Below are 14,936 nucleotides of genomic sequence, written 5' to 3' on the forward strand. Positions count from 1 at the left end.
TTGTAGACATGTCACCATTAAGTTCTCTTTCTTACATAAAAACACTTTACAGTTCCTTAACATATAGCCACTAAAAACGATCTGCCCGAAATGTCACAACAATTAATACTTAACGACATTAATTGTTCAAGATCTTAAATAAAAATCACCTTTTCAAAATAGAAAAGGTGCCTACACAGCTACGGTTGTGTTTTATTGATCTCACCCTACAGAAAATCTTAATATTCACAATTGGGATCCGGTTTATTTGCAGAAGGTTGGTCCCATTCGGCTACCCCACGATGCACGTGCACCCCACGGCGATGCTCTCCACCACCGATCTGTAACGGGGAACGCATTTCTTATTCTTCGTCGGTTTCCTGGTTGGCCGGTGGCACAGGACTCTGCGCACGGGGATCTTGGAGTAGATGAGGGCGCTGGTCATGGTGCGATCCTCCTGCATGGTGAAAGGATTGATGCAGCCCACACACGAACACACGGCCTCCGGGATGTCCACGGGCTTGCGGTCCTCATCGTGGTTGATTCTGGTCAAAGGCATTCAAAAAATTACATTAAAAAGGTAAAAATAAAATAGGCCTATGTATAAACTAAAGTTTGAGGTGGTAATATTTTTTCCTTATTTGTTTAGGCTGCATTTATTTGATCAAAGTAAAAAAATAATAATGTGAAATGTTGTAATTTAAAATATTTAGTATTTTTTTTAATACATTTTAAATTATTATTTGTTCCTGTTATAGCAAAGCTGGGGCAGCATTTGAAATAACTGAATACCTTCAAAATGCAAGGATTTAAAGCAATTTAAAGCAAAATATTTTATGCAAGGATGCATAAAATAATTTATAATGATACAAATAATTTCTGTTTTAATTTATTTTGAGGTCTCTCAATCTATAATCAGAATATAGGGGTTAATATTAATATAGTAATATTCATAATGTTTGCATTTCAAAGATGAAACTAACAATGAACTCTGTATGACACCCACCTGTAGGACCAGGGAGAAAGGCTGCGACTGTTGGACATCCAAAGTTTGCGATCCACCACACATTTGTTAATGGATAAGTTGGGATTGTTTCGGACCTGAGACACCATGTCCTCAATACTCTTGTCAAAGTCAATTTCAACAGCACCGGGCATCACACCTGATTCTGGACCTGTCATCATTGGATCCGGTGAGATTTTGACAGACGTGGCATTCCGGCGAGGATGTGACTCCAGTTTCCGTCTCCGAGACTTTCCTTCTCTATTGGTGTACTTTGTGTCAGTGGGCACAAACAGGTTCCCCACCATCAGGACCATGAACAGCTGCAATATGAAGTACAGAGGCTTTAATTTTATTCTTATAATGCTTTACCAAGTAAACAGATATTTCACTTTTCTGATACTCACCTTATTCCATATATTTTTCCACATTGTTTTCAGTCAGAGTGCAATAAGTTGTCACATTTGTCTCCTCGCTGTGTATGTATTGAATGGAAGGAGCGTGGGATTACTCATACTGAAGCGTCACGCCTCACACTGACACAGTAGCCTACAGGGACGCACCTGAACCAAACAGTTCAAGGTGGGGCCACATCAAGATATATAGCTATATACAAGAATAATCCTATTCTTCAAACCCTCTCAAACACATTAGACTTCAGACAGACAGATAGATAGACAGCTAGATAGATAGTTAGATAGATAGATAGATAGATAGATAGATAGATAGATAGATAGATAGATAGATAGATAGATAGATAGATAGATAGATAGATAGATAGATAGATAGATAGATAGATAGATAGACAGAAAGATAGACAGAAAGATAGACAGATAAAGATATAAACAGATACTCTCTTAAAAAATAAAGGTGCTTCAAAAGGTTCTTCAAACGATGCCATAGAAGAAACATTTTTGTTTACACAAAGAACAATTCAGTCAACGGTTCTTTTAAGAACCATCTCTTTCTTACCGTTTAATAATCTGAAGAACTTTCTTTCACCAAAAAGAACCTTGTGTGAAACAGAAAGATGTTAAAGGCTTTTCATGGAACCATTTAGACAAAAAGGTTCTTCTGGCATCATGATGCACCTTTCTTTTTAAGAGTGTAGATAGATAGATAGATAGATAGATAGATAGATAGATAGATAGATAGATAGATAGATAGATAGATAGACAGACAGACAGACAGACAGACAGACAGAAAGACAGACAGAAAGAAAGACAGACAGACAGACAGACAGACAGATAGACAGGTAGATAGATAAATAGAAAGATAGACAGGTAGACAGGTAAATAGATAGATAGATAGATAGATAGATAGATAGATAGATAGATAGATAGATAGATAGATAGATAGATAGATAGATAGACAGATAGACAGATAGATAGATAGATAGATAGATAGATAGATAGATAGATAGTAAGTTAATCATTAGTTAAAAGAGAGTGTATTATTGCAAATTTACAGGTGCATGAGAGGTTTTCAATAAAATCTTGTCCAATTTCACAGAGCACTAACCTTTGTACCTTTGTTGTTTTCATGTGTGTCTATTCAATCGTATGCACTCAAAAGACCCTTTTTATTCTTAAGTCCTAAAGCCCAGAGAGAACAAACATCCAGACAGAGCTTTATGCTCCTTAGACCCATTCTGTGAACCAAACTACAGGCTAAAGAACACTGTCTACAGCTACAGATTTGGTCAATCCATGTTTTCCCCTGATCTGGCTCATTCAATGCTATATTCATTTTCACAATGGACGGCATTGAGCTGTGTAAAAGAACACCTGCTCGTATGACATGTCCGGGCAGTGTAGTAGACCTGCAGAATCAAAGAGAACAGTTGTGGCAAACTGTGTTTTGCTATTTTTGAAGGCTGGTTGGATAAAAGCCAGAAAAACAGACACACATAATATTGTGTTGAATGAAAACTGTTTTCAAACTCATTGACAATTATATCATTCTAATAAAATGGCTAGTGACTCAGATTTGCCTTCTTTCTTCTTCTGTAATCTTTTGACAAAGGAAGTCCCTAGGATTTTTCTTTTAGTTGAATCACCTGTGAAACTTCACAAGACATTGTGATGTTTGGGAGTGAATGAAAGCCAGCAAGACTGTTACTTTTTTCAATGGATAGTCCAGCGAAAAATCAATTCTGTCATTATTTACTCTCTCGTGTGGTTCCAAACTTGTATAACTTTTTATATAAGTTTTCTCTAGAATTTAAAATAAGATATTTTGAATAATGTAATTAAACAGTTTCAGTTCCCACTAACTTATGGTTAAAAAAATACAATGGAAGGCAATGGGAACCGAAACTGTTTGGTAACCAGCATTCTTCAATATATCTTCTTTTGTGTTTCACAGGAGAAAGAAACGCATTTGAAATGACATGAGGGTGACTAAATTATGTCAGGAGGAAACTATTAATGTTTATTTTGCAATATAATTGCTGTGCATGGCTATTCATTACATTTTTTTATGTTTTTGCTTGCTGAATTAATAAGATTGTTAAGTGCTGGAAAGTTGAATTCAAGCTGTGTTTTGGAAAATGGTAGCTGGGTTCTAGCTGGTAGTCTGTCTGGCTGTTTTTTGCATGGTGGTCCACCAGCTATCCACCCTGGCCCACATAATATCCGGCTCTTATCAGCGATAAACCAGCTGCCACCTTCCAAAACATAGTTAACTTTACCAGCTTAAACTGGACTTCTGAGCAGGCAGGCAATCACACTATTATAAGGACATGAGCTGAGTACTGAGAATTTGTCACTTTTGCTATTGCTATATTTGCAAACAACCTGCAAAATAATTAAAGAAAGGAGCAGTAACCGACTGGTAATTCTCCCAATTTTAAATGCATCAATTTCACACGTTTTTATTTTAATATTATTTGTATATTTTGAAAATAATATTTTTTTCAGTACACTAAATAGTAAAAACCCGGAGTAAGAGATCACCAACCCCCCCCCCCCACCCCACCCCACCCCACCCCACCCCACCCCGACACACACACACACACACACACACACACACTTAATTATTTATTTATATTTTAGACCTTTATATCTGATGTTATTTCCTTCGTGACCCTTGCCCTTGCATAACTGACAGCTACTTCAAGATCACGTTCTATCCATGATCTCGCGAGATTTTAGCTTCAACTAATTCTGGCGGATGTAGTTCTAAAGTCTCTTTTCCGGCGGCCATAGAAACAAGTCGGCAGGGTAAGCTAAGATTGCTAAAGCGTTTCTTAAACATCCTTTGGCATCCGCGTGGATTTTATGTCCTCAGAGTTTAAAACACACATTATCGCTACATAATATCACTACTTTCAATTTATATGTGTTATTTTACACGTAACGGTGGGACATTTCGGGTGTTTAAGTCGCCGATGTTCAGCCAGTGCCTGCTATAGGAGCTGTTCTCTCCCCCGTGCGGAGAACTGTACATTTTTCAAAACACAAGGCTATACTTTCCGTTTGTGTGTGCTATGTGTTTTAAACGTGTTGCGTCTTAACGCCCTTGAAGCACAACACGAGTATGAAAACCTAAGATGTGTGTGCTTATATTGTCATGTCAAGTTGGAATTACAAGCAATACCACGAGATGTTGAACATGTCTTTCAAATACACTGTGTTATCAATACAAATAACGCTTTCAGCGTATTATTGTGTATATATATATATATATATGTATATGTGTATATATATATATATATATGTATAATATCACTTCTGATTTGTCCATTGAGAGATATGTTGGTGTATCAGACAAAACCAAGTGTCAGTAAAGTCTGACATGGGTTAATTTTTTTTTTTACAAGCCTAGTTTTTCTTATGTGTTGAATGTGGCTTTAATGCAACCCAGCTACATAAATTTACATTTATTCATTTAGTTTTTTTTATGTTCAAAGTTAATTTTAATTGTCCTTTTCATCAGCAGCCATCATGAAGCTCAATAAATTTGTGACTTCCTCACGGCGCAAAAACCGCAAGAGGCACTTCAATGCCCCTTCACACATCCGCAGGAAGATCATGTCCTCCCCTCTTTCCAAAGAGCTCCGCCAGAAGTACAACGTGAGATCCATGCCCATCCGTAAGGACGATGAGGTCCAGGTGAGGACATTCCCAGTTTTCCTGCCTGGTCAATATTACGAGTGATGTATTGAAATGTCATTTATTTTAATACTGGTCACTCGGCATAACATTGCTTGCTTTTCTCTCTCTCATCACCAGGTTGTCCGGGGACACTACAAAGGCCAGCAGATCGGCAAAGTTGTCCAGGTCTACAGGAAGAAGTATGTCATTTACATCGAGCGTGTTCAGCGAGAGAAGGCCAACGGCACCACAGTTCATGTTGGCATCCACCCCAGCAAGGTATATTTTATTTCCAGTAGATTTTTTGTTTTTTTTTGCATGCAAAACATGAGATGTGAATGTTACTGAAAAAATAACTAGTGGTTGTGTCATGTCTAGAAAGAATGATGGCCAGTCTATCCTAAATACATTTTAATAGGTCCTAGCTAGGGCTGGGCGATATATCTAATGATATGATCATGCGCATCTAGTCAGTAAATCTAGTTCCGTGATTACCGTTAAATCAGCATGAATTGCTTTCAAATGGAGCGGCATTTAATAGACAGAGCCGTAGATCACTGACAAGCTATGCAATATCGCGTTCATTATCGCCTTTGACAAGCATTCAATAATTTACGCGAAATTGCGTAGCTTGTCAGTGATCTACGGCTCTGTCTATTAAATGCATCAAAACACTACTACTGATTTGTCATGCCAGTTTTGGACTGGCTTCACATTTCTGTCTGAGATCAAAGGGGGTCACACACCGGACGAGAAGCGCTGCGCCACATCTTTAAAATTCGAACACATTATTCTCTGAGTATACACACACCGGCGGTGCCATTCGGCGTCTGTCCGCAGCGCCCAGCTACGACTCAAAACACTGTTCAAATTTCTGCCGTGCCACAGAGCACCATCTGCATAGTTTTATATTAAATAACATATTTGTTTCTAACCGTTGTTCATACATTATACCAAGATACCACTGCTGCAAAATACTACTTACATTAGTTGTACAGCTTGAATAAAATGTAAACCTATATAATTAAATGTATAATAAACGTAGTCCTTTTAATCATTTTTTTCTCTTGAGACATTTTTACATATGCAAAATGTTAAAGTATTTGCCTGTCGTGATTACAGCCACCTAATGGATTTACAAGGTCTCAACCGTCACAACACACTTCAGGTCATTTAAATAGCGGAGTATCGGAACAAAGATGTAGGGAAATACCCAGAATTATATGCAACCAACCATAGATTATTCAAAGACAACACGAAGTCATAAACGTGGAGGAAGATAGATTTGTCATCGTTTTTTCAGGTAGGAATGTCTAATGATATTGAGCTCCAGCGTATAGAATGTGCGTCTGGTGTGCGATACCTCGCGCTTCTTGTCCGGTGTGCGACAGCTTTGTATTGTTAGAGAGTCAATAGAATATATTAGGGCTGCATGATTAATCGGATGTGATTGTCGTGATTGTCATGTGTGTAATGTGTGTCTCGTCAGTAAAGCCGGTTCTGTGATTAGTAGTAAATGTCCATTTGAAAGCAGGTGATGGATATTTAGTACTAATCACAGAGCCAGCTTTACTGAAGAGACACGCATGACAATCGCATACGATTAATCGTGCAGCCCTAGTATATATGTACAGGTGCTTCTCAATAAATTAGAATGTCATGGAAAAGTTCATTTATTTCAGTAATTCAACTTAAATTGTGAAACTTCTGTATTAAATTCAATGCACACAGACTGAAGTAGTCTAAGCCTTAAGCCTTAATTTTGATGATTTTGGCTTACATTTAACAAAAACCCACCAACTCACCATCTCAACAAATTAGAATATGGTGACATGCCAATCAGCTAATCAACTCAAAACACCTGCAAAGGTTTCCTGAGCCTTCAAAATGATCTCTGACAATCATTGACACCCTTCACAAAAAAATCATTGCCAATAAGCTGGCTGTTCACAGAGTGCAAGCATGTTAACACAGATGAGTGGACTGAAAAAGTGTGGAAGAAAAAGATAGCACAGCCAAGAGAAATGCTGCCTTATGAGGATTGTCAAGCAAACTGGATTCAAGAATTTTAGAGATCTTCACAAGGAATGCACTGAGGCTCAGAGGCATCTTATTTGGGCTAAGGAGAAGAAATGTACTGTTGCCATTGGTCCAAGGTCTTTTTTTTTTCAGATGAGAGCAAGTTTTGTATTTCATTTGGAAACCAAGGTCCTAGAGTCTGGAGGAAGGGTGGAGAAGCTCATAAGTTGCTTGAAGTCCAGTGTTAAGTTTCCACAGTCTGTGATGATTTTGGGGTACAATGTCTTCTGCTGGTGTTGATCCACTGTTTTTTGAAAACCAATGTCACTGCACTCGTTTACCTAGAAATTTTGTAGCACTTCATGCTTCCTTCTGCTGACCAACTTTTTGAAGATGCTGGTTTCATTTTCCAGCAGGATTTTGCACCTGCCCACACTGCCAAAAACACCAAAAGTTGATTAAATGACCATGGTGTTGGTGTGCTTGACTGGCCAGCAAACTCACCAGACCTAAATCCCATAGAGATCACCTCCATGCCGCACCGAATTGAGGCAGTAATTAAAGCAAAAAGAGCCCCTGCCAAGTATTGAGTACATGTACAGTAAATGAATATACTTTCCAGAAGGCCAACAGTTCTCTAAATGTTTTTTATTTTATGGGTTTTATGAAGTATTCTAATTTGTGAATTAGTGGGTTTTTGTTAAATGTAAGCCAAAATCATCACAATTAAAAGAACCAACGACTTAAACTACTTCAGTCTGTGTGCACTGAATTTATTTAATACATGAGTTTCACAATTTTAGTTGATATACTGAAATTGAACTTTTCCTCAACATTCTAATTTATTAAGAGGCACCTGTAAAAGTGTGTGTGTTCTTTCATCATTGCACCCAGTGTATTTGTCTAAATTTATAAGGACTTTTTTTGAAACTACATATTGGACATTCACATTTATACCACTGCCAAAATCAAAAGTGCTTAATGGCAAAACGAACCCCACAGGCCTTTATCGGTTTTCTCTAGTCATGTAGCACAGAATTAAAAAATAATAAAATTGGCTTTCTACTGCAGAAAGCTGAGTTTTATTTAAAGCCCATTTGACAAGCTGTAAATCACCCTAAATTACACATCATTCTCTGCCAGCAGGAGGTGCTGTTGGAGCGGGAGATATGTTTATGCATATTGTTTTCCCGGTAACGGCTATAATCAAATAAGCGCTGGGCTCATAAAAGCGACTTTATCAGGCATTACAGGAAAGATGAAAATGAAATCAAAGCTGGTCTATATATATATTAGATAAAAATACTTATATTGGAGGTGAAATGTTGACCAATTATGTCTTAACATCATACGCTCACTGGATGTCATGAAAACAAATGCCGTGAAGGAAAAGTTTGAATATCTTGCATGAGCAAAAAATTGTAACAAATGATTTACAAATTTAACGCATGTTTATCAAAATGTAAAAAATATAAAATATAATTAGTGCTCTTGAAATACAAAATGGAGGTGGGTGTGCACTGAATTCCCTCTGGGTCCGGATCTGCACTGTCCTAATCCATATATCGCAATCTTCTCCCAGATAGCAAATTGTCAAAGTACATTATCAAAATGCAAATCCAGTGAACAATTTTTATTCTAACTTTTAGACATCTTAACTGTTTTGTTAAAGCTGAAATATATATTTTTTTGATTAATTGCATAAACTTTTGCATATTCTATGCCATTATAGGTTGATGGAAATGTTAATGAAATGAATCTTTTTGTTGTTCAGGTGGTGATCACCAGGCTAAAGCTCGACAAGGATCGCAAGAAGATCCTTGAGCGCAAGGCCAAGTCCCGAGAGCACGGAAAGGAGAAGGGCAAATACAAGGAGGAGACCATTGAGAAAATGCAGGAGTGAAATGATTCTTTTGGCAACAATAAAAAGACTGTAAAAACCTGAAATTTCTGTGCTTGTTTTGTCTTTTATATAAAAGTGATTCTTTGGTTTGAAATGGCAGTGTTGTTACCAAATTGAACTTGAAATTAAAGAATTTGGATTTAAGCTCAGTTTTAGGGCCATCTATGTTTTCATTTGTATAACATCTGAAAATCACAGCTTGAGCAATAACTGGTTTCTAAACAGAAACCTTGTTGTGTGTCAGAGTTTGACTTGAGTGTGCTCTCTTTATTCAGTGCAGTCCAGTTCCAGCAAAGCTAAACTGTCTCTTAGTCTACGATCATGTGGTGAAGGTGAAAGTTTCACTGGGCCTTCCTCAGAGTCTGTGCAGTCTTATTGAGGCTCGTTTCTCTCCTCGACACTGGCCTTCAGCAGGGGAAACATCTCAAATAAGTTAAGGCTTGCTTCATTGCCTTGCTGAAGGAAGATGCCTTTAGTATGCTAGGTTATAGTAAGAATGGGATTGTCTGTATCCAGCATTTCATCTTTACATGTAGTTAATCTTCCCCCTCGACCAATTCCTTCTTTAAAAATGTGCATGTATTCCTCACAGATGGCCTCTTTTCATGTAGTAATTAGAGTTGTCTAGAAGATGAGGTTTTTAATTCTCTTCCCATTGATCTGAATGTAGTCAGCATACAAAACATTTGTTTTTGTTTTTCTGTATACACTTTTGTGAGAAGTTCCTTTAAAAATCCTTTAGAGTTTTGGAGGGAAATTTACAGTTAATCCAGCAGTCAGATGCTAATCCACAGGTTCCAGTCGTCTTTCTTGTTATAAAAATGTTTTTCCAAGAAGAAAAATATCTTTCCATGAATCCAAGTTGTTCCTCTGTTGTTTGTACTTCTTTGTTGTCGTTATTTCACTCTTTGTCTCCTCACTTTTATGATTTTTTTATCGATCTATCTACAATTTTAAAGTTGTTGAAATTGTTTTTTTTTCTATTAATTTTTAAACCTGTCTAGATACATTTTAATACAAAGAAATATTTTAATATTTATTTCAAGCAACGTGTTTTTTATTGATTTAGTTGTACAGTTAGTAACTAATAACCCTATGACGCTCTGCTGCACTAATTGGTTTTAACATTGGAAACAGTCCGCGGATGACATTTTAAATAATTAATGAAAAGAGATTTCATATTTCTCTAGAGTAGATTAAATATATGCATGGCAAATACCAGGCAAAATGCACTGTGTACCAAACTAAACATTTTGCAGTATCAAAAGAAAGTTGTATATTTAGTGGGATGTGAGTGCAGAGAAAGAGGCGAGAGGTCAGTCGTGTGTGTTCTGTTGAGGGCTCGAGGAGTCACATGACCGTCACTGTCCACACAGTGCTGGACGCAAACGCTGTGGAGTCTACGAAGTTCATTTTAGAGAAAATAATTTAATAAACCTCGAACTTCAAAGAAATATCATGGCGGCCACAACGTTTGTGATAGCTATGTCAGTTATGACTTTGTTTTGGGGTCTTATTGGTGGAGTTATTCCCTGGTTTATTCCTAAAGGACCGAATCGAGGGTGAGCAACATTAGCATTTCCATAAACGAACGTTTACTGTAACGTTACTAAACTATCTGTATGAAGTTATAATTATCGATGCATTTTTAATTTTATTACGCCAAAGACTTTATTAACGAAAAGTGTTCTTAAACAATACACTTTATCGTTTTTTTCCGTTCAGGAAGACTTTACGAAAGCCAACAATTGAGCGTCACAATAAAATAAAGTCTTGGATTTGACTTGTGTGACATTAGTAAATAGATTCCATTCAAATATAACGTATTTAGTACAAATGAAAAGCAAATATGTTATATATGTATTATATATATGTATTATATTATATATTATATATGTATATGTAGTCACATATATATATATATGTGACTGTGCCAAGTGGACGAAGGTGATTTAAAAAAAACACGCTTTACGCATGTATGCTTATTTAAAATGTTTATTTATAATACGTGCTATTTATAGCTGTAACGTGTTATTTATTCATAAGAAGTTGTTACATATCTCTATTTTTGCCCTTCAGAGTTATTGTGACGATGCTGGTGCTAACTGCAGTCTGTTGCTACCTATTGTAAGTACATTGCCTTTAATTATCTTTATATTACACATGTCTAGAGAGACTTTATAGTAATAGCTGCTGCTTAAAGTGGTTAAATAAAAAGATTGTTCTGTACTGTTCATTATCAGCTGAAAGTCAAACACCGCCTTTGGGCAACTCGAGTATTGATTAGAAAATAAATAAAGCACGTGCAGGCCATGTGCAGTTTAATCCAGTTTCATATAATACGCAAATGTAAAATGCGTTAAATAAGAGAAAAATAGCACTCAACTGTCCCACTTTGATGCGAATTATTTGTTATTTAGAAGAAATGTGATAGTGTTTGTCCTCTAACAGCCACTAGGAGGCAGTGCATACCAAACATTTCGCTGCTACATTTGTTCCTGAATATTGGCAATATTTTCTCTTGACTGTCATGTTGTTCACTCACTACTTTTGGTTATGTTTCAGCTGGCTGATTGCTATTCTATCACAATTGAATCCGTTGTTTGGACCAGTACTGAGCAACGATACCATCTGGTACCTCTTTTATCACTGGCAGTAGGGTCCAATGGTTTCTTTATAAAGCAGGTTAGTAGATCAGACTTTTTATATAATAAGGAGAGTGCACTGACATTTTATATTTTGTGAATGAATTAAATGTTTTGCTGCTCACTTCTTTGCAGATGTAGGAAACTTGTACATTGCCAAAACCATTGGGAAACTATTTAACTGAAGCTTTACATGCTGAATGACTACCATGAGAGTTTGTGTGTGTGTGTGTTTTATTAATTTGAACCTTAAGTTCAAGGAAATATGTTATTAAATTAAGTTTTTGTCTTAATGTGTGTATATGTACAGCACCTGTGTGTACAGTGTATGTGTGTAGTTTGAGTTGAATGATCTAATTATTGTTGGGCAAATTAACCTATTTCATTCAAATAAGTATGATTTTGAATGTCAAATAAAACTAAGAATGAGACTGATTTGTAATTTACTGAAGATTTGCATTGTGTCCCATTTTTTAAATCACGACTGAACTGGTACAACAGTTTTAACAAAGAATTTTGCAGACTTAAAATCACACAAAGTTACAGGCCATCTAAGATGATTTTCAACTCATTGAGTTTGTCAGTGTATATTTGGGGATTCGCATTCCTCTCTGTGAGAAAGCCCATCGGAGGAGACGTTGTTGTGGTTTTGCTCTTTGGCTTGGCACACAGGACAGCAGGCCGTCAGGCTGCGCTCTCTGCAGGTGGTGCACGACAGAACCAGCTGGCAGCAGAAGTCTGTGGAGCACAGATGATATTGATCCCACGGATCCCACGTAGTCTGAGAAGTAGCTGAATTTCCGGATATCTGGGGCCAAACACTGATTGAACTGATCCTGAGAACAAACTAAACTATTGGCTGTAATGTACATACAGTTCTGGCATCAGTGACTTTCAAACTACTTACAGTTTTGCTCTCATAGAAGTTTCTTCAGTCTAGAAGTATTGTATCTTTGTCCGAGGACTGATTCTCCACAAAAGCCTTAATCTCTTTGTGGAATTCCTCTGGTTTAGTGTACAACCACTAAAAATGTTGGGCTCAATAAGAAAAAGTCTATTATTCTGACCAAAACTGAGCACCCTTTTTGATGAATAGAAAGTTCAAAAGAACAGCATTTGAAATCTAAAAAAGACATTATAAATGTATTTATTGTCACTTTTGATCAGTGTCATGCATCTTTACTGAATTAAAGTATTAATCAAAAAAACATAAAACGCCCAGCTTTTAAATTGTAAAAAATATATTTAAAAAGGCATACTAAATAAAATATACTAGTATGTGTCAGGCCAGCTTTAAGTGTTTCTCTTACCAGCCAATATGTAGGAAATGATATCTGGATCTACACCCATAGGGACAATTTCTTTGTAAACACCAACCTTCAGATCAGAAAAGCACTCTGCACCTCCTTTACTTTTCTGAGAAAAAGTCAGTGAAGAGCAGAGGTGATTTTAGACACTTATTTATGGGGGATTCAGACCCCATCTTTCATCTCAGCCCCCTAAACGTCTCATGTCTTTAACATCTCCCTTTACCTGAAGTGCCAACATCTTTAAAGATGGTTAAATTAAGTATTATTCTATCTCTTTCCTGACAAACATATGCCATTGTAATTGTCAGACTTCCTCATATTCAGAGCAAGACACATTCCTCTAAACCAGTTGTTCTCAATTCCAGTCCACTGCTCTAAACCACATTATCTTAATCTCTAAGCCTCATTAAGATGGGGTCTCGGGTTATTATGAGCATTGTTTGAATGCATTTTGTGCATATTATATTTGTTACTCTGGACAGTAGCACAGATATTTTACCTTGAAATCCTGTACTTGCATTATTTTGAAGGTTGGATGTGACAACATTGCCTTGATGTAAAGACTAGTGGCTGTTTTGGTTCTTCCATTGATACCTTCAGCAGCCACTCGTACCTGGGGAAAAACAGTAAAACCTTTATCCAGTAAAATTGCCATAAAATCTTGAACAAATTTTATTAATGACTTGTGGTTGCTTTATTTACTTTGCCTGTATGTTTAAGTTTTAAACAAAGATCTTTCTGCCACTAAAAAATGATCTGAGGATCTGACAGTAGCAGTAATACAGCAGAACTTCACCTGGACCCCTAAAACAGACAAATAAACTCCATGAAAACTATCATCAGTCTTGATATAGCAGAGCAGATGATATCAGAAACATGTAATGCACCTACTTGATAAGTTCATTCTCTGGGACATGGCTTGCATCAGGGATCCAGGATGATACATCTGTTGATTCTTTATTGCTGGACTCTTCCTCGCTGTGAGTCTGGTGAAGCATCACGAACAGTGTCTCAGTGGTCAGTTGGTGAATCTCACTGGCATGTTTGTGGACTGATGACGACTCTCTGAATGACTGTCCACAGCAGTGCCAAGGTTGGAGGAAATTTCTTGGATGCCACAGATTTTGCAAACGTCTAAACACAGTGGGAAAAGTACTGCTATTAAACACTACAATCATCATGATATCAATAAGTGTGACTAAAAATGATAATTGAACTCAACCTTTTCTTGACATGAGAGTAGTTTCCTTGCTGCTGAAAAGTCAGGTTTGTCTGCTTTATGGGAGCTCTGACCAAGACTCTCAAGTTTCATCCAAATCAACAAGCATATTTGCCATTATAATTATGATACTGATCTCCAGTAATTGTTTATGAGAGGGAACCAACTATCACACCAATCACATTAAAAACCAAACGCGATCCTAAAAACCATCATATAAAGAAGTTTAACCTATTTTTATATGCAATTTATGTCGTTAATTCTTAACCGGTTTATTAAACACTACTGGCAGGTTAATAAAATAAAGTTGGACACAAGAAAACTAACCGTGCATTCACGGCTTGTGGAGATAAAATGACTCGCATCTATCGGTGTCCGATTCGCGCACCAATAATTCTTTTGACTCGGATCTTTTCATTGAATCCGATTCTAAATGACTTTTTTATCAGGTAGATTATATCTGCAAAAAACTGAACTGGGACGGTTTGACTGACACAAGTATTAAAACAGCAACTTTAAAGCATGCTTTTTACTCTGCAAGAATAATAATTATGATACAGTTCCGTTCAATTGCAAACATTAAACATACAAATAAGCACATGTAGCAGCACAAATGAAAAAAAAACCTACAAAACAGAAAATAATCAAAATGTTCTTGAAGGAAACTGAGTTTTACAGCATACCATGGATCATTATCCTACATAGTGGCGTAAAAGAATCACTGAACTTTTTTTTCTCTCTGAAAACAAGAAGTTCGAAAG

At 36.7% G+C, this 14,936-nt stretch overlaps 3 protein-coding genes and 1 pseudogene across 4 annotated transcripts; 2 read left to right on the top strand and 2 right to left on the bottom strand.

The window, feature by feature from the left end:
• LOC132114264 (interleukin-17B-like) lies at nt 1–1,345 on the bottom strand. The gene is made up of 2 exons (XM_059522373.1): nt 986–1,345; nt 1–524 (listed from the first exon to the last, which is right to left on the bottom strand). The coding sequence occupies exons 1-2, from the start codon at nt 1,297–1,299 to the stop codon at nt 272–274; spliced, it is 567 nt and encodes a 188-aa protein (XP_059378356.1). The 5' UTR covers nt 1,300–1,345; the 3' UTR covers nt 1–271.
• A 2,729-nt stretch (nt 1,346–4,074) lies between these two features.
• LOC132113863 (large ribosomal subunit protein uL24) lies at nt 4,075–9,045 on the top strand. Of its 2 annotated transcripts, none has more exons than XM_059521892.1 (4): nt 4,075–4,206; nt 4,922–5,097; nt 5,218–5,358; nt 8,873–9,045. In XM_059521892.1, exons 2-4 carry the CDS (start codon nt 4,930–4,932, stop codon nt 8,999–9,001), a joined length of 438 nt encoding a protein of 145 aa, XP_059377875.1. In that variant the 5' UTR covers nt 4,075–4,206; nt 4,922–4,929; the 3' UTR covers nt 9,002–9,045. The 2 variants fall into 2 exon arrangements, with proteins under 2 accessions (XP_059377875.1, XP_059377876.1); XM_059521893.1 differs by having other exon boundaries at nt 4,925–5,097.
• Nucleotides 9,046–10,340: 1,295 nt separating this feature from the next.
• LOC132114265 (V-type proton ATPase subunit e 1-like) lies at nt 10,341–12,077 on the top strand. The gene is made up of 4 exons (XM_059522376.1): nt 10,341–10,563; nt 11,081–11,128; nt 11,567–11,686; nt 11,782–12,077. The coding sequence occupies exons 1-3, from the start codon at nt 10,460–10,462 to the stop codon at nt 11,658–11,660; spliced, it is 246 nt and encodes an 81-aa protein (XP_059378359.1). The 5' UTR covers nt 10,341–10,459; the 3' UTR covers nt 11,661–11,686; nt 11,782–12,077.
• Nucleotides 12,078–12,226: 149 nt separating this feature from the next.
• Nucleotides 12,227–14,888, bottom strand: LOC132114137 (thiosulfate sulfurtransferase/rhodanese-like domain-containing protein 2; annotated as a pseudogene).
• Between the last annotated feature and the right edge of the window lie 48 nt (nt 14,889–14,936).

This window comes from Carassius carassius, chromosome 33 (assembly GCF_963082965.1).
Source record: "Carassius carassius chromosome 33, fCarCar2.1, whole genome shotgun sequence".
Classification (NCBI taxonomy): domain Eukaryota; kingdom Metazoa; phylum Chordata; class Actinopteri; order Cypriniformes; family Cyprinidae; genus Carassius; species Carassius carassius.

What these genes read in the sequence shown, in the direction of transcription:
- LOC132114264 (XM_059522373.1), bottom strand. Translation starts at nt 1,299, where the DNA reads ATGGTCCTGATGGTGGGGAACCTGTTTGTGCCCACTGACACAAAGTAC. An exon ending in CTTTCTCCCTGGTCCTACAG is followed by an intron (nt 525 to 985) that starts GTGGGTGTCATA and finishes GCCTTTGACCAG; the next exon opens with AATCAACCACGATGAGGACC.
- LOC132113863 (XM_059521892.1), top strand. Translation starts at nt 4,930, where the DNA reads ATGAAGCTCAATAAATTTGTGACTTCCTCACGGCGCAAAAACCGCAAG. An exon ending in GTAAGGACGATGAGGTCCAG is followed by an intron (nt 5,098 to 5,217) that starts GTGAGGACATTC and finishes TCTCATCACCAG; the next exon opens with GTTGTCCGGGGACACTACAA. An exon ending in TTGGCATCCACCCCAGCAAG is followed by an intron (nt 5,359 to 8,872) that starts GTATATTTTATT and finishes TTTGTTGTTCAG; the next exon opens with GTGGTGATCACCAGGCTAAA.
- LOC132114265 (XM_059522376.1), top strand. Translation starts at nt 10,460, where the DNA reads ATGGCGGCCACAACGTTTGTGATAGCTATGTCAGTTATGACTTTGTTT. An exon ending in CCTAAAGGACCGAATCGAGG is followed by an intron (nt 10,564 to 11,080) that starts GTGAGCAACATT and finishes TTTGCCCTTCAG; the next exon opens with AGTTATTGTGACGATGCTGG. An exon ending in GCAGTCTGTTGCTACCTATT is followed by an intron (nt 11,129 to 11,566) that starts GTAAGTACATTG and finishes GTTATGTTTCAG; the next exon opens with CTGGCTGATTGCTATTCTAT.